Here is a 26,610-nt window from a genome sequence, read left to right on the forward strand (position 1 = left end):
GGGATCCCTGATGGTGAGATTTGTCACTCTCATCTCAGGGATTCCGGCACTGCTGAAGCTCCTGACGAGGACCCCCGCGAGGTCCCTATCGCGCGTGGGGCTCCGCGGCCGGGTTCAGAAGAAACAAGGAGCGAGGGTGTGGTGAGGCGGGGCCTGCTGCGGGGGAGGTGATCTCACTCCCTCCCCCTCCCTCTTCCTCCCCTACCTCCCCGCGCACGCTGCCCCGCCCGCCGCCGCCGCCGCCGCCGCCGCCGCAGCCTCAGCAGCAGCAGCAGCAGCAGCAGCAGCAGCAGCAGCAGCAGCAGCAACATCCGCGCCGGCAGCGGCATCACTGGGTGGCGGGTCCGAGGCCGGCGTGCACAGAGGCTGGGCTGGCAACCGGAGCTGCGCAGGTAAGACGGACTGATTTGTCCCCTTGACCGCAGCAGCGGCTGCATTCCAGACCCAGCTCTGCCTCGGGCGCAGAGGGAGCTGGTTTCATGCCTCCTCTTCATAGAGCGTAGGAAGGCTGGAGCCCCACCCATGCTAGGCACCGGGCTCTGAGCACTGCGGTCTGGAATGGGTTTGGAGAAAGTGGCTAGGTGCCAGAGCCCGACAGGTGAGGGGTAACTGGGCGGCTCCCCAAATGCATGCTTAGGGAGGGGCACAGGAGTGGTCAGGCAGGTTCTGTGTGGGCAAGTGGGGCTGAAGTTGACATATCCCTGTGGGTGTATGCGTGTGTGAAGAAGGAAATGTGATCCCAGCAGAACGTCCATCTAACCCAGTCGACCGCCGTGGGGTGTGGCTCTGGGCGTGGCTGTTCCTCATCCCCATTCTAAAGTCCTGATTGCGGGTGGGGTGGGGGAGAACCCAGTGATAGCATGGTGTGGGGGAGATCGACGAAGCTTCTCCAGCAGTGGGAGGGGGAGAAGGAACAGGGATGGGCGCTGCCTGCCCCTCCACCCCAAAGTGGGGAGGGGGCTTTGTTCTTCACCTCCTCCTTTCCAAATTTCCTCCGGGGGATCCCCTCAAATGAGCTGCAAAACCAGTCTCCTCAGGCGCAGAACCTTCCTTAGGTTCTTTGGCCAATAAAGACTACACTAATAAGATGGATTTGAGCACCCACTGATGTGCCTGTGGGTGCACATGGGTGTAGACCATGGGTCCATCAGGTAAAAAAAGGGATGAAGGGCCTCATTTACTCAGGACCAGGGATTTCTGGAAGCAAGGTACCTGGGACTCTTTCTGTAGAGACTGGATCGATTTTGGACATTGTTTTACACTCTCTGTTTAATTATGGAAGGAGGGACCTTTCCATACCCTATTCCCTTCTATCTAGTTCAGAGTTTTAGGGTGTCGATTGATGGGGATTGAAAAGAACAACAGATATAACCCACTGCTCCTTACCTAGTATCTAGAACCCATATCCATCTGTCTCAAGGAGGCAGGACCACCTGGGGGCCTGGCATCCCTTTCAGGTAGATAGATGTCTTGATCCTGATTAATGTAACTCCAGTGGTAGAGGATACTAGCAGCCCAGTGTTTTCTTTGCTGACTCACATGGCCCTTGTGATGAATAGATCCACCAGCCTTTCTTCCCACCTTTATGGGCCTTTAGTAGGGTGACTAGGGTGGGGCTTACCCAGGGCCTCACCTCTGGTGGGCTCCTTGCTGCAGATGGTGGGATGTGACAAACCTAGCTTCTCACCTAGCCCAACATCTATGCAGCACTGTATAGACATGCTTACCATTCAGGCACCAAGCCTTCAGTCACCCTCAAGGGTCTGTGGGCACATGTCGAGTTGGTGACAGGGCTGGGACTGGGAACTCCCCACTTCTCTGCCTCCTTGCTGTATTTCAATGTCTGTCATTCTGTATTATTTTTTTGTGTGCACAATCCCCAAAGCAATATATCTTGTTACAGTACATTTGAAAAACACAAAAGCAACTTATTGAAATACATTTGAAATAGAGAAGAACAAAAGAAATTAGGAATTGCCTGTGATCTGATTACCGAGGAGAGGGAAACACATTCGACATTCATCACAGCACAGCTCTCCTGGATTGCTACTACCTACTCCCAAGAGACTCCTCCCCCAGTGCCCAGCCTACTGCCTTCTGCAGAGCACCATGGCCAGGCATGGGGGCTGTTCACAGAATGACTGCCCAGGGACTGAGCAACCATGGGTGGGGTAGTCATTTGCTAGATAGATTTTCCACTGCTGAGTGCCTTCTTGGGGCAGACTGCACATGTAAGTAACCAGCCACCAATACCATCCTTGTCCCTTTGAAATACAGATTTCCCTTTTATTTTCTTCATGATAATTTGAAGGGAAAAAGGAAGACAGTGAAGGAAGGCTAGCAGACAGGGAAGCTCTGCTATGCTCCCTGGTTGGCTTCTTCCCTCTTCTGTCACTGAGGGATAGGAACTTTCCAAGAGAAGCACTTTCCATGATTGACTAGGTAAGGTGAAGGGGACATATGAGTGTACCATATTGGCTGTTGCCCAGTTCAGTGATTCAAGACAGTCAGGCCGTATTTTTAACTTTAGCTTCACTCCTACCTACCTACCTACCTTCCTTCCTTCTTTTCTTTCTCTCTTTCTTCCTTTCTTTCTTCCTTCCTTCCTTTCTTTCTTTCTTTCTCATTTTTAATTGTTTTGAAACAGTTTCTCTGCACAGCCCTGGCTGTCCTAGAACGCTCTCTTTAGACCAGGATGGCCTCAAACTCAGAAATCAACTGCCTCTGCCTCATGATTTCTTTCCAATTTTTCACTCTAACTCTGGCTGATCTAGTACTCTAGTGTAGCTGAAGCTGATATCAAGCTCAAAGCAACCCTCATGCCTCTACCTTTCTGAATGCTGGGATGATAGGCCTCAGTTTTGCTGGCTATCACATGAGGAGTGGTGGTTCATTGATTTATGCAAGATCTCTTTCACAGTAAATGGTACCAACCAAAATGACAACAACTAAGTGCTCCTCTGGACTGTGAGGGTGATATGACCTTGCAAAAATGACCTAGGTCAAGGATCCTATCACTACATGTGTCCAGGGTATGGAGTAGAATTGAGGTCCCATGTGGAGATCTGATCTGTTAGGCCTCTCTTTATGGACAAGGTGTGAGGAGGTGACATGTAGTTCTGGCTCTGGGTGTGGATCTAAATTCCAGGACTTGTGCCCCAAGCTGTCAGTGTCTTTGCCCTATCACCTGTTCCCAGGATGGGGAAGGCTTAGGTCCCTGTATGGTGCCAACGAGAATGGACCCTCACTAGCCTCATTCCTCAGGTCCTATAACCTTGCCATCTGTCACTTGCTCTAATCTGTTCATCTTTTCTGCTTCTCCAGGCTCCTTGCATTCCCTAACATTGTTATTGTCTCCCTGGGCCATCCTCTTACTACATTCGCCCATAGAAGGTGGATTACAGCCTTCCCCCTCCTGTTTTCTCCTCTGTCTTCCCTCGGCCCTGACCCGTCTTCCCACTTCCCCTTCCAGTTGGTGCCCTTTACTCTGATTGCCCTTTTGTTTATTGTGTATTTCTTTGCTCCACCCTGTACTTCCCCTAAGGTGTTCCCCTTTCTCAGTAACTCCTGATGGTTATGAGCTTGGCACAGAGTTGCTAGTCCCCATAATAGGAGTGAGTCTTAGTGTATCTCAGTTGTCTCCATGTCCCTGAATTGGGATTAGACATTCCCATATGGCCTTGCCCGACTTGGAGGGTAGAGAGGAGCATCTGATGACTACCCTACCTGCTTCCCAAATATCAACAGGGTCTCTGTGACTTCCTAAAAGGCTGTGGTTGGAGAGAGAGTGAGGGGTCAGAGGAGGGTAGGAGTTCTTTTGCCGAGGGGAGAATCTGATCTGCTGGCCTTTCTGGAAGCTTTTCTTTGTCCATTGCCCCCAACCCAAGGCCCCAGAAACTTGCCACAGCTTTTCCAAGTTAAAAAGCTGCAAGGCCACTCAGCAACTTGTGCTAGTCCCTGGCATCTAAACCCAGTAGTGTCAGCTTCCTAAACCAGCAGATGGGTGGGGCAGGAAGGTAGTAGAATATGCACTTGTCCGTGAGGACTTTGGAGCCTGTCTGTCTCAATTTTGGTCTGAAGATAGAATTTGAAGGATGAAGACTGTCTCTTTATGAGCCCCCTCCCTTCTCAGAACTCCAGTATAAAGCATCCAGTGCCAGGCAGAAATGGGGGAGGGTAGCCCTAAGTTTGGAGGTCTGCATGGGAAAGTCGGGTTGCTGGGAAGCTTTGAGCCTGTGTGTGTGCATTCTAGTATTTTTATTTGCATGTGTGAGGCTCATGTATCTGGTCACATGTGTATATTTGTGTAACTTCCATTAGTCTTGTTTACTTGCATCGGGCTCCTATTTGGTTGTCTGTGCATATTTGTATATCTGTATGTATGTTCTTGAGAGACAGCATGCACACATGCACATCTTCCTGTGTCTACATGGGTCTCTTCAGTGGCTCTAACAGAGTCTATGCTGGGGGGCAGAGCCTCTGACCAGGCAAGGGTTTGGCTATTCCCTTGGGTCCCCTCCCCAGATGGCTTCGTTCATTCCTTAGGAATGCTTAAGCCATAAGGAGGACAGAAGCACCATTGTCCACTCCCAGGCTTCCTGTGCCTCTTCTGCCCTTTAACCCTTTGGGAATAGAAGCCCCAAGGGTCTGGTCTGCTGGGGGGCCTGGCAGTGTCTGAGCCACTTCCAGGAGTCATTTTGGAATCGGAGACAAGTCAGCTGCTGCTCTCTGTTCATCATATTTACTCACAATCTCTAGTACACATGGATTATCTATTTGTTTGGTGGCCCCTCACCCAAGGAATGAATCCATGTGGTCTCCTCTGCCCCTCAGTGTTAAGCTCATCCTACCTCACCCATGAAATTCAGGGGCAGGAGAACCCTGATACCTGCTTTTGCTTTGTGACTCTGCCTCTAAGGCTCTGGAAAGCTGAATCCTGGTCTGTGCCCTGTTGGGGTGAATTCTGACTCCTGCTTGGTCTCTATCACTCCTTAGTACAAAAACAGAGCTTTGCTGTCCCTAAACTCTGGCTGGAGAGAGGAACCTTTGTGTGCTTTTGGTTGAGATTTGGGCTAGTAGTGAGGGGACAAAGAAACCCAGCCTGCCTCTGAGTCCAACAAGAAAAGCAGTTAGCCTTCTGTTTAATTGAGTACTTGAAGTGGTGCTATAGGAGTCTCACAGGGAGGGCTTCAAGCTGAGGGGAACCCAAGTAGAAGGGCAGATATGTTGTTTGGGTCAGGCCTGCTCCATGAAGATATGCTGTTGCTTATATGAGACTTCCTCATGCCCGTCCTCCCAATACTCCACTCCCTATCTTCTACATTTGCTTAGCAAATAAGCCCTTCCCCAGGAGACAGAATGGCTTGGAGACTATCCTGACCAGGCCTCTGGTTCTATAGGATCCAAGCAGAAACAAATTAGGATGTTAGAGGAGCTTTTGGCAGCTTCCAGAGCCTCTACACCATTTAAAACACCACCCCTATTGAGTGCCTATGGCAGCTCTGCACACAGTTCAGCTCTGGGCCTCAATTTTGTCACTTGTCAAATGGAGCTAATAAGGATGAAATGAGTCTGTGGAAAGTGCTTAGAAGAGTCCCTGGTAGGTGGTAAGCGCTATGAGTTCACTTAAGAAAATGGAGCTGACAGAGATCATGGTTGAGGGAGTGTCAGACGGAACCAGCCAATGGTAAGGATCCTCCCTCCCTTCCTCACAAAGGGTTAACCTCCATCTGCTCCCTTTCCATCATTTAAGAATAGTCCTTAACAGGTGAGTCTTAGTTGCCTTGGAGACAGAAGCCTCAGGCAGGGTAAGGGGGCTGGGATAAGGAAGGCTGAGACTGAATGGGGTGTACACTCTTCAATCTCCCCTTAAGGAGGAGATAAAGAGGAAGGAGTCTAAGACTTCTGGACTTCCAGGTAGATACCTGTAGGGACTTTCTCAAGCAGTCTTCTTTATGTATTATCTAAATAACCCAAAAAGCTACAACAAGGCTTCCCCCACCTTTGCTGTGAGGCTCCATCACCATAGAAACCCAAAAGCCACAACCTATTTGGTTGGGAGAAAGCTTTAAAGGGGCATAGTGAATAAGGTTTAGGTGACGATGATACCTTCATGTCACTATCAACAGAATACCAAATGTCTTCTTCCTCCCAGGCCTGAGGGATAGGTACCTGCCATCCATTCTGTCCCTGATATATATATATATATATATATATATATATATATATATATATATATATATATATATATATATACCCAGAGCACTGAGACCCCAGTACTGCCCCAATTCTGGCCTGATGCCATTTCCCTAGACACTGAGTAGAAAGCTTGGAGATTATTTGATCCGCCTTTGAAGGGCTCTCTTCCTGCCTCTCCTTTGGGAAAGACCAGCAGTGGCAGTCGTGGAGCTGGTTAGGCATATGTTCCAAGTGCATTTGCAGGGCACCCTTGGAGAGAGAGAGAGAGAGCGAGAGCGAGAGAGAGCGAGAGCGAGAGCGAGCGAGAGAGAGAGAGAGACAGAGACAGAGACAGAGACAGCGACACAGAGACACAGACAGAGACAGACAGACAGAGAGAGAAAGTTCAGAGGTTGAAACAATGACCCTAAGTCTCGGCCAGGTACCATGACCTCTCAGACCTTTTCCTGGCAACTGACTTTGCCAGAAATGCAGCACTAATGACAGTAACATGGTGTGGTGTAGACAAGAGGACTCCCCATGGAACTCAGGCAGGACATAGAATGGCCAAGGTGAGGCTCCTTAAGAGCTGTTATTGAGCCCTCTCCTGTGGTCTTGACTCTCATCTCCTGGACTGCTCCTCACAATTAATGCTATACCTGTTTTTCTCCCTGACCATAAAAGATTTTTGACAATGTGGCTAGGATAATTGGAGGCTAGCTTCACTTGGGAGCATTCTCACCTTCGTCTTACGTTCCACAACTGTGTAATAGGTGTACACAGTGATAGGTGTACATGATTGGGACACACACACACACACACACACACACACACACACACACACACACACACACTGTTGTGCCTATGATTTTCTCTGCACCTTCCCCAGTCAGGTGGCTGCCTATTCTGTGCTGCTGTGCACTCAGCTGCAATCTTGGAAGGATCTGCTAAACTTCTCTAGGGGCTTCTCCCTCTCATAAGCCTCCTTTCTGTAGGAACCTCCACCTGTTCTCTGGGACATGTGCATTAGTCAACAGTGAGTCATTTATCTTACTGTCTTCCTGCTCCAGTGCCATAAGTGAGCAGGGGCTTACCACTGTCATTGTGGTGCTTTGTCTCTCTGGCCTCAGTACTCAGCATCTCTACTCTCCCTGCCCTGCTTCTGGACCCAGATTGACCTCCAAGCAGAGAAATCCCCCACACTGACCCTAGCTCATTGTCTCCCCCGCCAACTCTGGCCTGTCACCTCTCCCTTCCCAATCTACCCAGGAACTGGGACTACTGCAAAGGGAGGTAGCAGTGGCCTGCATGCAGGTGCATACACCTACCCCTCATCCTTCTTTCTCTGCACTGCTTTTTGTACCTATCTCTCATCCTTTGTATTCCTTATACCTTTTCCCCCGGACTTGCTGCCTAGGTCTCTGTTTCTATATTTCTCCATCTTATTTATCTCTTGGCTCTCTAGTCTTCTAACAGCTGTCTTTGTCATCTCTTCCCAGCCCCCTAACCCTGCTTCGCAGACTCTCCTGCTTCCTCCTGCCTTTTTCTCACTCTGTCTGTCACCCTTGGCAGACTGGGCCTTGGCTCCATCTGTAGAATATTTACCACCCCCTTTGCCCTCCATAGAGCTGATGGGGGGTCAGGGCCTGCTGAGCTAACAACCTTAGCTCTCTCTATAATTGCCTGAGGAATGGTGAGAGATCAGAGACCCAGCAGCAGTGGGAAGAGAGACAGAAGAGACCACCCCCCTTATCTGTCAAAGGCTTCTCAATCTTCTGGCTCCTTCATGCCTGTCTCTGAGTGTTCAGACCATGGCAAGACAGATAACAAATAATATTAGGAGACATAAAAATAAATTGAATGTGCAGTTATTAAGATAGATCCAGGATGGGACACATACAAGGATAACACAATATTTCTACTCCCTGCTCCTCACCTTGCATGTATAACAAACCTCATTCTGGGATCATAGGTTTGGAGGAAAATGAGGAAGTGGCTTGGTAGAAATCACCAGTTCAACACACAGAATCAAAGCATCCTCCCAGACAGGGCAGTCCTTCTTTGAGCTTTCCTTGCTCCATTCCCCACCCCACCCCCTTCTCAGACCAGGGCTCAGAGCTCCCAAGGCTGTTGTTTGATCCCTTGCTCTCTGATCTAAGTCTCCCACTGCTTCCTACAGGCCTTGAAGTCAAGACTAAGGCTGCCTGGGGCTGCCTGGCCCTGCTATCATTGGCTTTGTTGGGGGAGGTGTTGGTAAAACAAAACCACTGTTCTATTCTGGGCCCCAGTTCAGCTCTTGAAGATTTGGACTGATCATCCATTTTCCACTTCTTACTGTTTAAATCATTCCCTTGGCCTCGAGGCCAGCTATGTTGACCCATTCTGGTGCTCTGCCACCCTCACCAGCTTTGGAGGGCAAAGCTACAAGTTGACTGCTACTCTCAGATCACCCCCGGGTGTGAAATTGACTCCTGATGGAGTTCAGATGCCTTAACATGACATTCTAGGGCTTTTGATCTTCCTTTTGGGTGTTTTAATCTTTCTTTAATATTTATTAATTTGTGTGTTTATGTCAGGATGCCTACTTGGGCATCAAAGAACAATTTGTTCAAATCAGTTCTTTCCTTACATTATGTTGGCTCCAGGGAGCAAACTCATGCTCTCTGGCTTGGTGGCAAACATCTTTGCCCATGGAGTCATCTTATCAGTCCCACTTACTTGTTTTTGAAACTTAGGTGTTCTAGATGAAGACCTCTACTTTGATAAGATCCTGGTTGGATGAATTTATTGAGGACATCCAGATTGTGGTTCAGGGTATCTAACTCAGTTACCCAACAACCCTAGCTCTTCCTTTGTCTGAATGTTTGTTTGATCATTACCTTTTTTTTTTTTTTATTTTTTCGGAGTGATCATTACCTCTTTCATGTCTTTTATTGTGTCGGTCAAAGTGGTCTGTTTTCTTGGAAGTCTATATCTTCTCCTAATCTTTGTCTTGGACCACAAGTCTTTGGGCCCCACCGTATCCAGCGGAACATACTTGGAATGACTTGGGCATCTAGTAGTTGAACTCTGAAGACTCAACAAAAGAACCAGGTACTGAGACTGCCAGACATGAGAGATATCTTGGGAAACGTCCCAGAACTTTCCATGACCCTGGCCTGGAACATGTATATAACAATAGAAAGGACATAGCTTCCACTATTGTCCACGGGGGCCTGAAGAGTAGCAAGGAAATGCTTTTTATCTTTCTCCCAGTTCTTAAGAACAGGGTCTATTTTTCATCCTCTCTTCCTTTTCTTGAGCCTGTTAAATGAAATGCAGCTATCTTGAGCCCATTTTCTACTTTCCTACCCTGTTCCCCAAGCCTCCAGTTTATAGGTTCTGATAGCTGCCAGGGATCACTCATCTCTTAGAAAGATAACAATGAAACTACAAGGAACATTCTTTACATTTATGTGTGCGAACTAGAGTCACAGGGATTCATCCTCCACAGGCACTTTCAGACACAGAAAAAGCTATTAGTAACACACTGATTCCTCTACACACACATCAATGTATGCATACATAACCACATAAATACTCCCCACATGCTGATCTGCATCCATGCACCACCCTTGGACACCTGCTTACAGGCAGGTATATCAACACACTCATGGCTGATAGTACGTACCCACAGGGGAGTTAATTGTGGTAACTAGTTGGTGCTGGATAGTCAGCTAGCAGAAAGGCACAAACCAAAAGAAGGGAATGAAAGGGAACCTGGAGTCCCAACCAAGGCAGTCTCTTACAAGTTTCTCCTTCTGAGGTGGAATTGCTTGTGTAAAGAGTAGGAAGGAGGAAAATGTGTGTGTGTGTGGGGGGGGTAAGCTAGCCAGCTGGGGACGGAGCCAAGATCTGGGCTTAGATGTTAGTCACTAATGGCTGCCTCATCCACTCTCTTCCTCTCTCTCTCCTCCCCCACCTTCCCTCCTCCCTTCTCTCAAGTCCCCCACCCCCACCCCCGTCAGCAGGTACCGCTGGAAACCAACCACCAGTGAGAGGGTGAGTGGAATCTGGCCAGTTGTGCTGCACTGAGCTGCTGAGCTGACAGGAAGATGGTCATGATGCTGTGGTACGTGTTGCCTCTTCTCCTCTGCAGCCCCTGCCTGCTCATACAGATTCCTGATGAATGTGAGTAACTGGAGGGAGCTTCAGCACCTCCTACCGCTGCTGTGCTGAGCTCTTCTTTATCTTTCACCTGTTCACTTTCTCCCCACTTTTAGCCCTCACTTCTTCTGTAGCATGGGGTGAGCAAGAGTTACCCAGGACTCTTTGTACCTTTAGAATGATCAGGAAGAAAGCATAGGGAGTGTCAGCACCATGGACAGGAACATACATGATGCGTCCAGTACCACGGACAGCAGACCGTGCAAGACATCCTTCTGGACCCTTTCCTCTGTTCTCCTTTAGCATGAGCACCTTTCCAAACCCACTCCCTGCTTCCATTCCCTCTGATTACACTCCGTGGATGTAGCAGCCAGGAGAATGGGCAGTCTTACGATCTCAGCTTTTTCCCATCTTAGGCCCTGGGGAGTCTTGTCTCTTAACTGAGGCAGGAAAAGACACCTTGAAAAAAACCAGGTCTTGACTCAACAGCTTTTGGGGATGTAATTATTTGGAGGCATTGGGAAAGGATTGGAACAGGTGTCTGTGATACTTGGAGGGCTATCACATTAAGTGTGTGGCTATCGTGGAGTATATCTGTAGAGTGGGACTAGGCTTTTGAGTTGGCTTGTTCGTGTGTGTGTGTGTGTGTGTGTGTGTGTGTGTGTATGTGATGTGTGTGTTTTAACTGGGTAGATGATTGCTAATAGATATGATTTTAATTTCCTATTTCAGTAAGTCTGTGAGTCACTCCAACTTATTTAGGGTCAGGTTTGTGGAGATGTGCAGGTATTTGTCTGTAACGTTTCTTTGTAGTAAGATGGGTGTATGAATATGGGTGAGTAGAGAATGTATGCAAATGAAGGGTATGTTTACTGTGATGAGATTTCCTCCCAAGTTTCAGCAAGAGTTGTATGCATACTGCACCAAGTGGTTGTCATCCTGTAGGAAAGCATTTCATACGGTACCATATATGATAATGTTTATGCATATTGAGTTATTAGGCTTCAATCCTTGTCCACTTTGTTATCTTTATCTCTGAACCTGGACATAAAGAGAGGCAAGCTCCACAGCAGGTGTAGGGAAGACTGCTAAGAACGGGATAGGAGTCAAGAGAGGCGAACTTGAGAGTCACTTGACATCAGGGTATAGCAAACTTTGGAGGAGGTGAAGAGAAATTGATGGCACAGAGGTTAAGACACTCACATAAATATCTGTATACCCATTCCTTATCCCCCAGAGATGCCTACAGGCATATAAGTGTGCTGGGAATATGAAACAGACCTCGTTCCAACTAGGCACAGAGATATGAATGGAATAAGACACACCAACAGAAATACACACTGGTGATTTACACTTAAATAAGTTATCTATACAGAAATCAAGGAGCAATTGTCTATACAGACATGGGGGCTGTATAGCACAGCACTATGCACTGAAATGCAAGCACACACAGACAAGTCTGTACATGTGTTCAGATATACCTATATACACCAACAGATACTGGATATGCACATTCCAGGATATCCACACATGTGCCAGACCCTAACTTTGCATATTCATAGACATATAGTGGCCCTTCCTTCTGTCTTTCACTTGCTTTTCAAGGTCTGCTTTCTAATCTAAAATGCCAAGACCTTATGCTGGGTATCAGCCTGCCTTGCTGCCAGATGGACTGGTCCATCTTGCCTGGGTGTGTCTTTTGTGTGGTGGGGGCAGGGTAGATTTAGAAAAAAGTGGCAACAAGGACAGATAACTAGGCCAGAGAGCAGAGAAGCTCTGGGGCTGCCCTGGGCAATGACCAGCCCTTGGTACTGCTCTGAGATGATGCAGCAGGCAGACATGCTGTCTACCTAGTGAGACTTGCCCTCCATTTCTCCTTCACCAGCCTCTCCAGACTCCTTTGTCTCTCTTCTTGTTTCTTCCACTGAGTTGATTCCCCTTATTCTGTCACTGTTGTCACTCTCTTGCACTCAGATTGGCTCCTCCCCAGATCATAGACCTCTGTGTTTTTCCTAGGGAGTCCCTTTTTCTCTTCTGGGAGCCTTATGCTAAAGCTGAAGTCTGCAGAGGCAAAGCTTTCAGAGCCAAACCGGTGTTCTTGTTCTCTTCTCTCCACTTTCTACATCCTTTTGCTGCTCAGTTGAGTCTTGGGGTTGTGGCAGCTCCTCTGCCCCAGGGAGCTTGGTGGTGTCCTGGGAGGAAGGAAGGAGAGAAGGATGGCTGGGGCAGGTCCTGAGGGCTATGGAGACTCAGATGCTCGCAGGGCCTTTGGGAGGGCTTGAGGAGGAGGGGCACCAGGCTCTGAAGGCTCGGGCCTTCCTAATTGAAAACACTGAGCTGCACTAATTGGATTAGGAGGGAAGTGGGCTGGAGCAGGGGAAGGCGCCAGTTGCCAGGCTGTCTGCTTCCAAATCTTCCAAGGCATCTTGGGAGAAGAGTTTAGTTCTGTGGGCCTTACCCAACCTTGCCAGGGACTATAACAATACCCTTTACTAAAGACAAAAGTTCTGTATTTCTGGGTCTACAAATCCTGGGGCTATATCTGGTGAAGCCTTTCTTCTTGGAAGTTGTGCCATCCAGGGATTCTGTCCAGTGTCCCTGAATTTCCATATCCTTTCCATGTCTCTATGGGAGTCTGCTCCAGCTTGCTTCTCCTCCTGCCATCAGGCCCTATTGGGACTGCCTCAGAATTTTTCTCCCTCTCTCCCTTGCTGTCTGGATTCTCAGATAAAGGACACCATGGTAAGTTGGAGGAGTGGGAGAGCATACTTAAAGGCCACCATCAGGGAGGGGGAGGGGCCTTGGGCTTGAGCCAGCACACCTTTGTTCTGTATATTGGAGAACACTTATTTTTCCTATAGTACTGTAAATGGCTGTGGTTTGTGCTTTTTTTTTAGGTGGGGGAAGCTCGGGTCCCTTTTCTTTTGTTCCTTTAACTCAATCCAGAGGCTCCTCTTGGCTTCTTCTCTCACCTGAGTTTAGCATCTTTGCTTCTGTTGGAATTTCTGTCATTCTCACACTGTTTCTGTGTATTGCTGTCACGCTGGTGCCATCTCCTCCCACTAGGAATTGCTCTTCTTTTGGGGGAGGGTTATTAAAGACAGGGTTTCTCCATGTCGCCCTGGCTTTCCTGAAACTCTGTACATCAGGCTGGCCTGGAACCCAGAGATCCATCTGCTTTCTGCCCTCAAGTGTCTCTCTCTCTCTGTCTCTCTGTCTCTGTCTCTGTCTCTGTCTCTCTCTCTCTCTCTCTCTCTCTCTCCTTTCTTTCTTTCTTTTTTTGTTGTTGTCTCTCTTTACTTTTTGTTCTTTCTATATCTTTTATCCAAGTACTAACCAGGCCTATTTAGCATTCGAGATCAGATTCATTTGGGTTAATATGGCCATAGACTTTTCTCTCTGTGCCTTTATTTGTCTTTTTCTCTTTGTCTGTCCCTGTCTATATCTTTCTCCTTTCTCCCAACTTCTATTGGTATCTTTTCTCTGTTTCTCATGTGTCCATTTCTGACTCCCTGTGTCTCTTAGCTTCTCCTTTTCTCACTGGCCATGGGCTTCCTAAGTGCCCTGCTATCCTCAGGTTGAGACAGAGGTTGAGGCCATGGTATCAACCAGACATAAATTTCCCCATTTTTCTTATTTTATCTCCAGTACTGGAGCCACCTGTCATCACAGAACAGTCTCCACGGCGCCTAGTTGTCTTCCCAACAGATGACATAAGCCTCAAATGTGAAGCCAGAGGCACACCCCAAGTGGAGTAAGTGCTCCCCACTCTCTGACACTCTGTTCATGACAGCTGACCTTAGCCTCTAGCCCTCAGGCTTCCCTGGGTCACCTAACTTCTGAGTCTAGAACCCTTAGATCCCCTGGGTTGTGACCCTGAGTCCCTGTCTACACTGGTCCCACCAGCTGGGGTTCCCTGGCTTCAGGAACACTCACTCCTGTCATGTTGCAGTATGTTTTGAGTGCTAGAACCTCTTATCCATGCTCTGTCCACAGGTTCCGCTGGACGAAAGATGGCATCCACTTCAAACCTAAGGAAGAATTGGGTGTAGTGGTACACGAGGCACCCTATTCTGGCTCCTTCACCATCGAAGGCAACAACAGCTTTGCCCAGAGGTTTCAGGGCATCTATCGCTGCTATGCCAGCAATAAGCTTGGAACTGCCATGTCGCATGAGATCCAGCTCGTGGCTGAGGGTGCGAAGCACTGCAGGGCCAGGAAGGGCTTGGGGTACCTGAAAGGAAGTTCCTTAGCTTCTGGGAGCTGAGTGGGGGCCTGACTGGCAACCACTGGCTCCTTAGCCAGTCATGTTGTGAGGTGCTTAGATGCCCTGACAACCCTCACCCCACCCTAGCTGTCCCCATTTTCCCTTCCTATTTTCTCCAGTAGTTTATTTCACCCTTTCACCCTCTTTTTTCACTGAACTTCTTGTTACCTCATTGTCCCTTCTTTCTATTAGTCTTTCTTGGTGCCTACCTTATGATCACTGCTGGTGGGCTTGGGGCATGGACTGGCTTAAATGGGTGGGTGACTGCACCAGGGTCTACTTTGCCTTCCTGTCTGCCCACCTGTCTCTGAGTCACTCCCTGGCTTGGCCTTTATAGCTGCTGTTTCTGCCTGGGTTTTCCCCCTTTCACTTTAAGCTTATCTCTGTTATCTCTGCCATTTATCTTTTCTTGGTTTTCCCACTTTGGTCTCTGCTGTCTTCCACTCCTGCATCTCTAACTTGGCTTCTCCATCCCTCTCATTCCTGGTTCTAGAGCTGTGTCTTTATATGTGTCGCCCTTTCCCTGGGGTTTTCCCTCTGCATTCCATCCTCACTGAGTTTTCTGCCTCCTGAAGCACTCTCTTCTTCAGTTACCTTGGGAACCGTTGCCATGGTTTCCTGTGTCAAGATGATGGAAGGGTCTGTGGCTCCTGCATCCCTCTGTAGCTCCCCTCCCCCACGGCTGCACCTCAGCCTCCCCCCACCATTCTTGTACTTTCCTCAGGATGGGTGGGAGGGCTGAGAATTGTGGTGGATTAACCCTTCTTGGTCAGTTGGCTTCCTGCTTACCATCTCTACTGTGGGGCTCCTATCCCCACTATAAACCTCCAGAATTTTTGCCTCCCTTTATGTGAACTTCCACCTGGCCCCTTCACACCCTTGTGAATCACCATGACCTCCCATCTCTCCTTCCTGTCTTCAACTGTTTTGATCAAGATGAGAATGCCAGTCTCTGTCCTTTCTAGGTGCCCCCAAATGGCCGAAGGAGACTGTAAAACCCGTGGAAGTGGAGGAAGGAGAATCAGTAGTTCTACCTTGCAATCCTCCACCCAGTGCAGCCCCACTTAGGATCTACTGGATGAACAGCAGTGGGTGACAGAAGGAGCTGCTGCCTGGAACATGGGGGCTGGGGGTCTTCTCCAACAGATTCCCACCTCCATCACCTTGTCTCTTCTTCTGCAGAGATTTTGCACATCAAACAAGATGAGCGGGTGTCCATGGGCCAGAACGGAGACCTATATTTTGCCAATGTGCTTACCTCAGACAATCATTCAGACTACATCTGCAATGCCCACTTCCCTGGCACCCGGACCATCATTCAAAAGGAACCTATTGACCTCCGGGTCAAGCCCAGTGAGTCCCAGAATCTGTGATAACTCTATCCCACTCTTTTCTTGACTTCCAACTTAGCCCCCAAGAAAAGGGGCACACAACCACAAATACCCTCAAGGCATTATTGCTCTCAAATGTACCCACTAAGATCCCTTCTGATGTGGTGAAGGTAGAGATAGATGGATTTTTTGTTTGTTTTTTGGTTTGAGACAGAGTCTCACTCTGTATCTCTTGCTGGCCTAGAACTTGCTATGCAGATCAGAATGGTCTCAAACTCAAAGAAATCTGCCTACTTCTGTTTCCCAGGTGCTCGGATTGGAGTCATATGTTACCACATATTGCTAGGACACACTTTAAAAAAATAGTTTCACTCTGTAGACCAAGCTGGCCTTGAACTCATGATTCTTTTGCCTCAAATTTATGAATGGATGCCAATGTGACCACCATACCCATCAGACATCTTTTTATTTTTCTGGAACCCAAGGCTTCGCAAATGTTAGGCAAACTTTCTACCACTGAGCCATACTGCAGCCATTCTTTCTAACATAGGAGCAAACAGAGGCCTAGGGCCCCATTGAGATGTCCAATTTCTCTTAAGTCTGATGACTCACTCCTTTTCTCCTGGTAGCCAACAGCATGATTGACCGGAAGCCACGCCTGCTCTTCCCCACAAACTCCAGCAGTCACCTCGTGGCCTTGCAGGGCCAGTCATTAATCCTGGAGTGCATTGCTGAGGGATTGTGAGTGTGGACTTCTAGGGTGGAGGGCTGGTGTTTGGTGGCCTCCAACAGGTTTATGCCTCAGGACTGAATGGTTTTGTTGTCTTTCTCTCTCTTTTCCCTTGGCACCATGACCCTGGGCAGCCCTACACCCACCATCAAGTGGCTGCACCCCAGTGACCCTATGCCAACAGACCGTGTTATCTACCAGAACCATAACAAGACACTGCAGCTCCTCAATGTGGGCGAGGAAGATGATGGCGAGTATACCTGCCTTGCTGAGAACTCACTGGGCAGTGCTCGGCATGCCTACTATGTCACTGTGGAAGGTATGGGCATGGTACATTCTTTCCCAGCTAACATAGGCTCCTCAGAATGGCTTTCATGCTTGATGACCTACAATGTCCACTGTCATGGGAGAGGGCAGGGCCTACACTTAGGGCCAAAGCAAGCTTCAGGCTCAGGCTGCTTTTTCCTCCTGCTCAGCTGCCCCATACTGGCTGCAGAAGCCCCAGAGTCATTTGTATGGGCCAGGAGAGACTGCCCGCCTAGACTGCCAAGTCCAGGGCAGGCCCCAACCAGAGGTCACCTGGAGAATCAACGGAATGTCTATGGAGAGTAAGCAGGGCCTCAGCAGTGGTTGGGTGTGTAGGGAGTACAAGAAAACTTCAAGGGGAAGAAGAAGAGGGAGAAGAGGGCTTTCAGCAAAGTTCAATGTTCTAACCTGAGCCTTTGGGCCCTGCCTGTTACATACAGAGGTGAACAAGGACCAGAAGTACCGGATTGAGCAGGGGTCTTTGATCCTGAGTAATTTGCAACCAAGTGACACAATGGTGACCCAGTGTGAAGCTCGCAACCAGCATGGGCTCCTACTAGCCAATGCCTATATCTATGTTGTCCGTGAGTGCAGCGACCTTATCTCCTGATTGCCTTCCTTCCCTCTGTCCCTTCTTTTTCCCCAGCCACCTGCTTACCCTTGCCTCATAGCCCCCAGTCTCTCCTTCCAGTCCACCAAACCTACTCAGCCAGCACCTGGTTGGGGCATAGCTTTTTGGGGCTGCCTTGCTACTTTCTAAGGCCTTCACCTCATCTTTCTTCCATTCTCACAATAGTTGGGAGTGGGAGTCACAGAATAAGCAGGGTCTTGTCATCATGTCTGAGTAGAGGTGTACCCTGGACAAGATGTAACCCAGGATAGTCTAATGACTTCTGTCCCAGATACTCAGGGAAATTTGGGGCTGGCCAGGGAAGGCTTTGGGGAATATGGTAAGTGGTCTTTGAGCCTTCAATACTTGGTAGAATCCTGGTGGCTGAAGTACATACAAGTCTAAGGAAACCATTTAACCAAGGCTGAGAGGGACAGCCTAGAATGAGGAAGCCAATAAACATGGCTCCTAAAGGTCTGTGTGTGCCATCTGAGGGGGGGGGTTTACTGGATTCTCCTACACTTGGGACTTCTAGACCTACCCTGTCTCCTGAGACCATTCTTCCCCTAGAGCTGCCAGCCAAGATCCTAACAAAAGACAATCAGACATACATGGCAGTAGAGGGCAGTACTGCTTACTTGCTGTGCAAAGCCTTTGGAGCTCCTGTTCCCAGTGTCCAGTGGTGAGTGCCCATCTTATGGAGGCTTCTAAGCTATCTTCTCATCTAAAGATTCCAGGAGGGCAGGGAGGCCAAGCTGGTTAGGCCAAGCCAGACTCTGCTTGCTCTAGGCTGGATGAGGAAGGAACGACAGTGCTTCAGGATGAACGATTTTTCCCCTATGCCAATGGAACGCTGGGCATCAGAGATCTCCAGGCCAATGACACTGGACGCTATTTCTGCCAGGCTGCCAATGACCAGAACAATGTGACCATTTTGGCTAACCTACAGGTTAAAGGTTAGATATGAGCACACATGACTGTCAGACTTCCTGAGAGGTAGAGGCAAAGTCTGTGGAGAACATCAAAGTGACCTGTCTTCTTCTTTGTTCCCCTCAGAAGCAACCCAGATCACACAAGGACCCCGGAGCACAATTGAGAAGAAAGGTGCAAGGGTGACATTCACGTGCCAGGCCTCCTTTGACCCCTCTTTACGAGCCAGCATCACTTGGCGTGGAGATGGGAGAGACCTCCAGGAACGTGGAGACAGTGACAAGTGAGGGCCCCCAGCCCTAAAATGGGCTAGGTAGAAGAGAGCAGAGAAAAACTGGGAGTCAGACCTCTTAGCCTTATCCTGGCAGGAGGCACTCCTCCTTAGAGGGGGAAGTTCATGGTAGGACAAGGGAAAGGGTCAGGAATGGCAGAAAGTGGTTCATCTGCCACTAGCTAAGGGGCATGTATGCCCCTACCTCTAGGTATTTCATAGAAGATGGGCAACTTGTCATCCAGAGCCTGGACTACAGTGACCAGGGCAACTACAGTTGTGTGGCCAGCACTGAACTGGATGAGGTGGAGAGCAGGGCACAACTCTTAGTGGTGGGTAAGTCCTAATATAGAGTTAGGTACAAAGAGTACCTATCTTCTGACCCACCATGCCCGTGCTTCCTCCAATTGCTGGACATTCTGAGTTGGAGGTGGGGGCTCTTGAGGCTAGGCAATCCACCTGCCATGAGAATCCATCTTCTGTGACCCTCAGGAAGCCCTGGGCCAGTGCCTCACCTGGAGCTGTCCGACCGCCACTTGCTGAAGCAGAGCCAGGTGCACTTGTCTTGGAGCCCTGCTGAAGACCACAACTCTCCCATTGAGAGTAAGAGACCTGAGTATAGCATCCCCTGCACTACCGCCACCACCAGCTGTCCCTCTTCTTCAGATTCTCCTCTCTTAGGAGCCACAGGATGGCCTGACTCACTAAAGCTTATACTTGTTTTCCAGGGGACTTGGGTTCCTTTATAGCACCTACCTCCCCATTGCCCTACCTACTAAGCTACACTATATGCTCATTACTCCACTGTGGATTTGCTTCTTGGCAGAATATGACATTGAATTTGAGGACAAGGAAATGGCTCCTGAGAAATGGTTCAGTCTAGGCAAGGTGCCAGGAAATCAGACCTCTACTACCCTCAAGCTGTCCCCCTATGTCCACTATACCTTTCGGGTCACTGCCATTAACAAATATGGTTCTGGAGAACCCAGCCCGGTCTCTGAGACTGTAGTCACACCTGAGGCAGGTAAGCCAAGGCAACATCCTCTCCCAGATAACCTGAAAGGGGTGGTAGTCACTGGAACCCAGGTTTTGTGGGTAGGGTGTAGAGAGGGCATGCTGTGCCCATATCCTCTGATTCCAGAGTTCCAGGGGCAACAAGGAGGCCTTTGTTGTACTCTTGGTGCTACTGGCTTACTGCTTCAGGAGCCAGAATGGGCCATTTGTTCCTTGTCCTTGCTACAGCACTGATAAGTTGACACATTACTTTCCAGCCCCAGAGAAGAACCCTGTGGATGTGAGAGGGGAAGGAAATGAGACCAACAATATGGTCATCACATGGAAGGTGAGGGTCCCTACCCTGATTTGCATTGTGGACACCAAGCCAGGACACAGCTATTGACTGTCCTTTGGCTGTAGTAAAGAGGAAGCCAATGCCTGGGGGATATCTGGGCTGGGGGACAAGGCAGAGAAGATGTGCGCTCTTGACCAATGGCTTCTTATCTGCTGGCCTCCCCCAGCCCCTTCGGTGGATGGATTGGAATGCCCCCGAGATTCAGTACCGTGTACAGTGGCGTCCATTGGGCAAACAGGAGACCTGGAAGGAACAGACCGTGAGCGACCCCTTCCTGGTGGTGTCTAACACTTCCACATTTGTGCCTTATGAGATCAAAGTCCAGGCAGTGAACAACCAGGGGAAGGGCCCTGAGCCCCAGGTCACCATTGGCTATTCAGGGGAAGACTGTGAGTATTGGAGTGAGCTTGGCCCACATCCCAGGGCTTGAGAGCTGGGGACTGGAATCCTCATGCATGTCATCCTGTCCATATGTGTATTTCACTCCATTTGCCATTGCCAGCCCCCATCCCTCAGTGATTCATTGTACAATTCTTACAAGAAAAGACATGCTTTCCCATAGATACTGTGATGTTATGAAATTCTGCACAGCTCAAATTGCTGCACTTTTGCCATTAGCAGAAATAGCAGTTGAATGAGCCAGCACTATGTTTGGCAGCATTTCCTCTGTCTGGTCCAGGGAGTGTCTGGTATAGGCTAAGTATCCCTCATCAGAAAATCCCAACTCTGAAATGTTCCAGGAGCTGAAATATGGCACCCACTGGGAAATTCCACACTTGACTTTTTGTGTTGGATCAGTGAAAACACACGCTTGCTAAAAATAATGTAGTATATATAACGCTTGGATGTAGCTCATTTGTTATAGTGCTTGCTGAGTTCCAGGAGACTATCTCCAAATTATGTACATGTTGGTATAATATTAAGTGTGGCATTCCAGAAGCTGAGGCATATATTAGAGGATGCCCTAGGACACATACTGAGTTCTAGGATAGCCCAGACTACAGAAAGAAACCTTGTAGATTTAGAATTGAACTTATCCTCTTATCCTCAAGACATCTTATTATGTATATGCAAATATTTCAAAATGTAAAAGAATTCAACTTACTTTAGATCCAGCATGTCAGCTAAGAGCTAGTTACCAAAGCAAGTTTCATACCTTGTGGGTTTCTTTGAGTCTGGAGCATATCGACTGGTAATTTTGAGCACCCAGTCAAGATTTTTTTTGTGGTTTCTCTGTGTAAATTACTACTTTTTTCCTGGAGAGCCCCATTCATCACTGAATAGTCCCTCATGTGACATGCAGCCTGCTTTCCTGTGGGAAGGAGTTTGACCTGCTGGCTTAGGTGAAGGCTTATGTCTTCTCCAAATAACTGGATGTTTTCAGACCCCCAGGTGAGCCCTGAGCTTGAAGACATCACAATCTTCAACTCAAGCACTGTGCTGGTCAGGTGGAGGCCTGTGGACTTGGCCCAGGTTAAGGGCCACCTCAGGGGATACAATGTAAGGATTCAGGGTATGGGGAGAACTAAAGAGGAATGTCATAATACTGAGGGTGGGAATTCTGTTGTCTGTGAGCAGCTCCTCTGGAAGTTCTTGGGTTGGGGGAAAAGGGCCTATGACAAGGGTGGCGAGGAACATGTATTGGACGTCCTGCTCAATCGATGACTTCTACTCTTATGAGGTTTGTTGGCCCCCTGGACAGGTAACATTACTGGTGGAAGGGCAGTCAGAGAAAGCACAGCAAGAGGCATGTCCACAAAAGTCACATGGTGGTACCTGCGAACACCACCAGTGCCATCCTCAGTGGTTTGCGTCCTTACAGCTCTTATCATGTGGAGGTACAGGCCTTTAATGGGCGGGGCTTAGGGCCTGCAAGTGAATGGACCTTCAGCACCCCAGAGGGAGGTGAGTCTGCCTGCCACCCTACCCTATACCTGCATCCCCTGCCCCTTCTCCTTGGACTCAGGTGAGGACCTACTACCCTTTTATACTTCCACAGTGCCTGGCCACCCTGAGGCATTACATCTGGAGTGCCAGTCGGACACTAGCCTGCTACTGCACTGGCAGCCACCACTCAGCCACAATGGAGTGCTCACTGGCTACCTGCTCTCTTACCATCCCTGTATGTGCACTGTACCTGGTATGGAGGCTGGGAGATCTAGAAAAGACCGAAGCTGGTAAGTGAAGCCAGCCTCTTATTTCTTTCCACAGTGGATGGGGAAAGCAAAGAGCAGTTGTTCTTCAACCTTTCGGACCCAGAGCTCCGGACTCATAATCTCACCAACCTCAACCCTGATCTACAGTACCGCTTCCAGCTTCAGGCCACCACCCAGCAGGGTCCTGGTGAGGCCATTGTGCGTGAAGGAGGCACTATGGCCCTATTTGGTGAGCTGAAGCAAGGGTTTTGGCGGTGTTAGTCTTGATAGTTATCTTGTGCTTGATCAAGGGAGGAGGTTGACTGGGAGGCTAATCTCAGGAGAGTGGGCCTTTGAAGAGCCTTGTGGTCCCCCTTTGCTCCTACATTCTCTAGGCAAGCCAGATTTTGGCAACATTTCAGCCACAGCAGGTGAAAACTACAGTGTGGTCTCCTGGGTCCCTCGGGAGGGCCAGTGCAATTTCAGGTTCCACATCCTGTTCAAAGCCTTGCCAGGTGAGTGCAGAGATATCCTTGGGGTAGGGAGCTGAGGTTTTGTCCCTATCTGTAAGGTGTCTCCAGTCCTCCTGCTGAGTCCCTCTGCCACTGTGTCTCATCTGTACAGAAGGGAAAGTGAGCCCTGATCACCAGCCTCAGCCTCAATATGTGAGCTACAATCAGAGCTCCTACACACAGTGGGACCTACAGCCTGACACCAAATATGAGATCCACCTGATGAAGGAGAAGGTCCTCTTGCACCATCTGGCTGTGAAGACTAATGGCACTGGTGAGGCACTGAGGCCACTATCCTCTGCCAGGAAGCCTTGGGCACCACTGCCGGGTTTGTTGCATGCAGCCCTTAGCAGCATGAGCCACTCTTTTGCCTCCCAGAAATCTGGGCTTTCCCTGCACCATCTACAGAGGGCTCTCTTCCCCCCTCTCCTTACCTGCTGCTGTGTGTGGTACCTCCTGGCCCCAAATGTCCCCTATAGCTTCAAATGGGTCCTAAGCACTATGCCTTAGCTTAGAGGCTACTGCTCAGGCTTAGGAATGTAGCATGCCTGTTAGCAGCATAGCTCATCCCAAAGCCTGGTCTTTGTCTTCCTGCTCTGTGCCTTCAGGCCCCGTGCGAGTTTCTACTACAGGTAGCTTTGCCTCCGAGGGCTGGTTCATCGCCTTTGTCAGTGCTATCATTCTCTTGCTCCTCATCCTGCTCATCCTCTGCTTCATCAAACGCAGCAAGGGCGGCAAATATTCAGGTAACCTGGAAAATGTGCGGGCTCGGGTAAAGATGCTACGGCTGAAAGTAGAGAAAAAACCTTATCCCAAGAGCCCAAACTTGGGAGTTGCATGACAAGCATATTCATAGAGGTAGGGTGCAGCCCAAAGATGACTTCTTCCCAGGCTGGGGCTACAGACGCCTACACCAGTGGCAGCTGGATGGATCCACATGGGTTGGGTGGGTCACTCTGAAGGTTTCTAAGGGCTGTTAAGACAGTACTGGGGGCTCTTAGCACAAAGCAACCCAGAATATGGCGGTGGGCAGGAAAAGTTGACTCCTCTGATATGTCTGTAGTGAAGGACAAGGAGGACACTCAGGTAGATTCCGAGGCCCGGCCCATGAAAGACGAGACCTTCGGCGAGTACAGGTGAGCAGGGGCAGAAGTAGGGGTTGGCCCAGTTCTGCTTGATCTTTGCGTCTTACTCAACTCCTCTCTCTTTTCTGTGCTTCGGGTGACTTCAGGTCCCTGGAGAGGTAAGATGGGACACTAGGGATGACCAGTTAGAGCTCAGGGCCTGGGGAGGAAGGGACCCCCACTTTTCCTTTGGTGGTCCATCAGTTACCCTTTTAGGGAGAGACCAACATTACCCAGCTATTCTTGTGTTAAGACCCTAGTTGCTGGGTGCCTGTAACTCCTCTGGCTGCCTTTAACCCCAAGTAAAGCTCCAGCAGTAGGTACAGGCCTTGTGGCATCATGCATACAGCCTGACCTCCTAGACGTGTTTCAGGATGAGTCCCAAAACTTCCTGTATGGACAGGAAAATAAAAGAGGGCAAGAACCTACTAGGGTGACCTGCTAGGGTATTCTGCCAGGGCCCTGCAATACATCTACTCATACCCTACCTTCTCTCCATACAGTGACAATGAAGAGAAGGCCTTCGGCAGCAGCCAGCCATCTCTCAATGGAGACATCAAACCCTTAGGCAGTGATGACAGTCTGGCTGATTATGGGGGCAGTGTGGATGTCCAGTTCAATGAGGATGGCTCTTTCATCGGCCAATACAGTGGCAAAAAAGAGAAGGAGGCAGCGGGAGGCAATGACAGCTCAGGGGCTACCTCTCCTATCAATCCTGCAGTAGCCCTAGAATAGCAAGGTCCAGTCATGTGAGGCAGGACCAAGCTGGGCCCAGGGCCAGAGGTGCAGAAGAGCCAGGGGCCAAGACACCTGGCCAATGCACCATGCCATTGGCCTGCTGACTTTGGGATCGAGGTCCTTCCTTCTTTCCACAGAGCATGGAAGACTTGACTGGAGCAGAGAGGAACTGTGACTTCGAGTCTCTTTCTTACCACCTGCTACCCTCTTTATTGCCAAAACCCAGCTGCACCCTTTCCTGGGCATACGCTGCTTTGCCCTGCTCAGGGCAGTTCACTCCCATATCAGGGATCTTCAGGTGCTGCCTTGCCGACCCATTTAGACAGAGAGGCCATAGTTTGTGGGAGAAGACAAAGGAGAGTCCTCTGAGCCATCTCTGAGAAGCTGTCCTCACTTTCTGACTGGAAACAGGCATGGTGGGGTCTGTTCAGGACTAGCTTGGCACCTCTTCTTTCTCCCTGGCTAGCCTGACTGGAGACAGAACTCTGTCCCCACCATCTGCTCCATTTGCCATTTTTGATCCAATCAGGATGGGGACCTGAGCAAGCTGGCCACCTGTGTAGAAGAGGCCATCTGGAAAGCCCAGAGTTGTCCCCCACCCCCTTAGCACACTAGGTTTACACCCTCCTCCCATTGCTATTCCACCTTTCAGGACACACACACACACACACACACACACACACACACACACACTTACTCATATTGCCTTCGATACCCACCAGAGAACATCGAAGTGGCTTCTCTCACTGCTGGAGATAGGCAGACCTCTTCCTACTGGAATTGGCTAGACTTTTCCCTGCTGCCACCATACCCCAGGACCCCTTAGCAGCCCTGCCTGCCCCCAGTTCTCGTCCTCAGCCCCTTCCCCTGTTCCTCACGTTGGGAATGTAAATACACCGTGACTTTGAAAGTTTGTGCTGTTGCCCTTTCCCCATATGCCACTAGCGTGTAGGCAGATGTCTGAGTCTCTAGGTGGTTTCCCCATTTTATAGCAGTTAGCTTTGATGATCTCACTCCAAGAAAAATAAAAGCAGACACACACACAAAAAAGCAAAGATTGGCTGTCCCAGCACTGCTGTGCTTCTGCTCAGCAGCTGTGGTCTTCCTGTATGCCTTTGCTTGGTCTGTTGATGAGCCCTCTACAAAAAACAAATATATATATATGTACATAATATCAGAATTATAACAGGCAAATAAAAACCTGGAAATGAAAAGACCTTTCATCATTTTACTATGAGTTCTTACTCCCCTATACATGTCCTAGGCTGTGGAAGCTCCATCTCTGGGCAGGGGATGCCCTGAGCTCTGTGATCAGCCCTGTCCCACAGTCCCAGCTCTGCCTTCCTTGCTTCTTCCCACAGTTTGGGCATCCCATCTCACTGACAGGTCTTGTTATCTGCTCCCCTTGGATGTTGTTATCACACTGTGGGCCCTAGGGTTCCCTTTGCGCTGATGGCCTTGAGATACTAAGCTTTAGCTCTCATTGTTAGGATCCTCCATTCCTAAAGGAGGTAAAAATCGCTTAAAGGGGCAGAATATGGCTGAGGACTCTGAAGTCTTCGAGCCCTCAGTCTGCAACTTAGTCTATAGCCTATTGGCCCATACCTGGAAACCTCCTTTTCACCAATAGGACACAGCAACTAAAGCCACTTATAAGTGTCCACTTGGCACTTGGGGTTCAAGTAAACCAGTATGTTGTAACTGGTATCATTCCATCCTTGGAGTGTTCAGTACTGGGAATTAGAACCTTGCTAGATAAACAATACTTTACCTGAGTTACCTCCCCAGCCCACTTTTCACCTTTTATTTGATATAAGGTCTCACTAAATTTCCCAGACTGATCCTGAGGTCACTCTGTAACCCAGGGTGGCCTTGAACTTGTGATTCTTCTACTTTGGCCTTCCAAGTAACTAGGATTTAAGGCCTATATGCAGGCCCCGAGCTGTCTATTATGCAGTCCTCCCATCTCAGCCTTGAGAGTG

General features: G+C 49.2%; 1 protein-coding gene across 1 annotated transcript; it reads left to right on the forward strand.

Annotated features, from left to right (window-relative positions):
- The first annotated feature begins 274 nt into the window (after positions 1–274).
- L1cam (L1 cell adhesion molecule) lies at positions 275–25,844 on the forward strand. The gene is made up of 29 exons (XM_032889745.1): positions 275–392; positions 10,162–10,347; positions 13,051–13,065; positions 13,972–14,077; positions 14,320–14,519; positions 15,556–15,678; positions 15,773–15,943; positions 16,551–16,662; positions 16,786–16,970; positions 17,128–17,259; positions 17,398–17,541; positions 18,138–18,249; positions 18,357–18,523; positions 18,624–18,780; positions 18,980–19,104; positions 19,261–19,371; positions 19,595–19,792; positions 20,040–20,110; positions 20,286–20,508; positions 21,504–21,625; positions 21,829–22,024; positions 22,119–22,241; positions 22,331–22,504; positions 22,650–22,769; positions 22,879–23,040; positions 23,375–23,512; positions 23,830–23,902; positions 23,998–24,009; positions 24,394–25,844. Exons 2-29 carry the CDS (start codon positions 10,272–10,274, stop codon positions 24,623–24,625), a joined length of 3,780 nt encoding a protein of 1,259 aa, XP_032745636.1. The 5' UTR covers positions 275–392; positions 10,162–10,271; the 3' UTR covers positions 24,626–25,844.
- The last annotated feature ends 766 nt before the right edge of the window (positions 25,845–26,610 follow it).

Source organism: Rattus rattus, chromosome X, assembly GCF_011064425.1.
Source record: "Rattus rattus isolate New Zealand chromosome X, Rrattus_CSIRO_v1, whole genome shotgun sequence".
Lineage (NCBI taxonomy): Eukaryota > Metazoa > Chordata > Mammalia > Rodentia > Muridae > Rattus > Rattus rattus.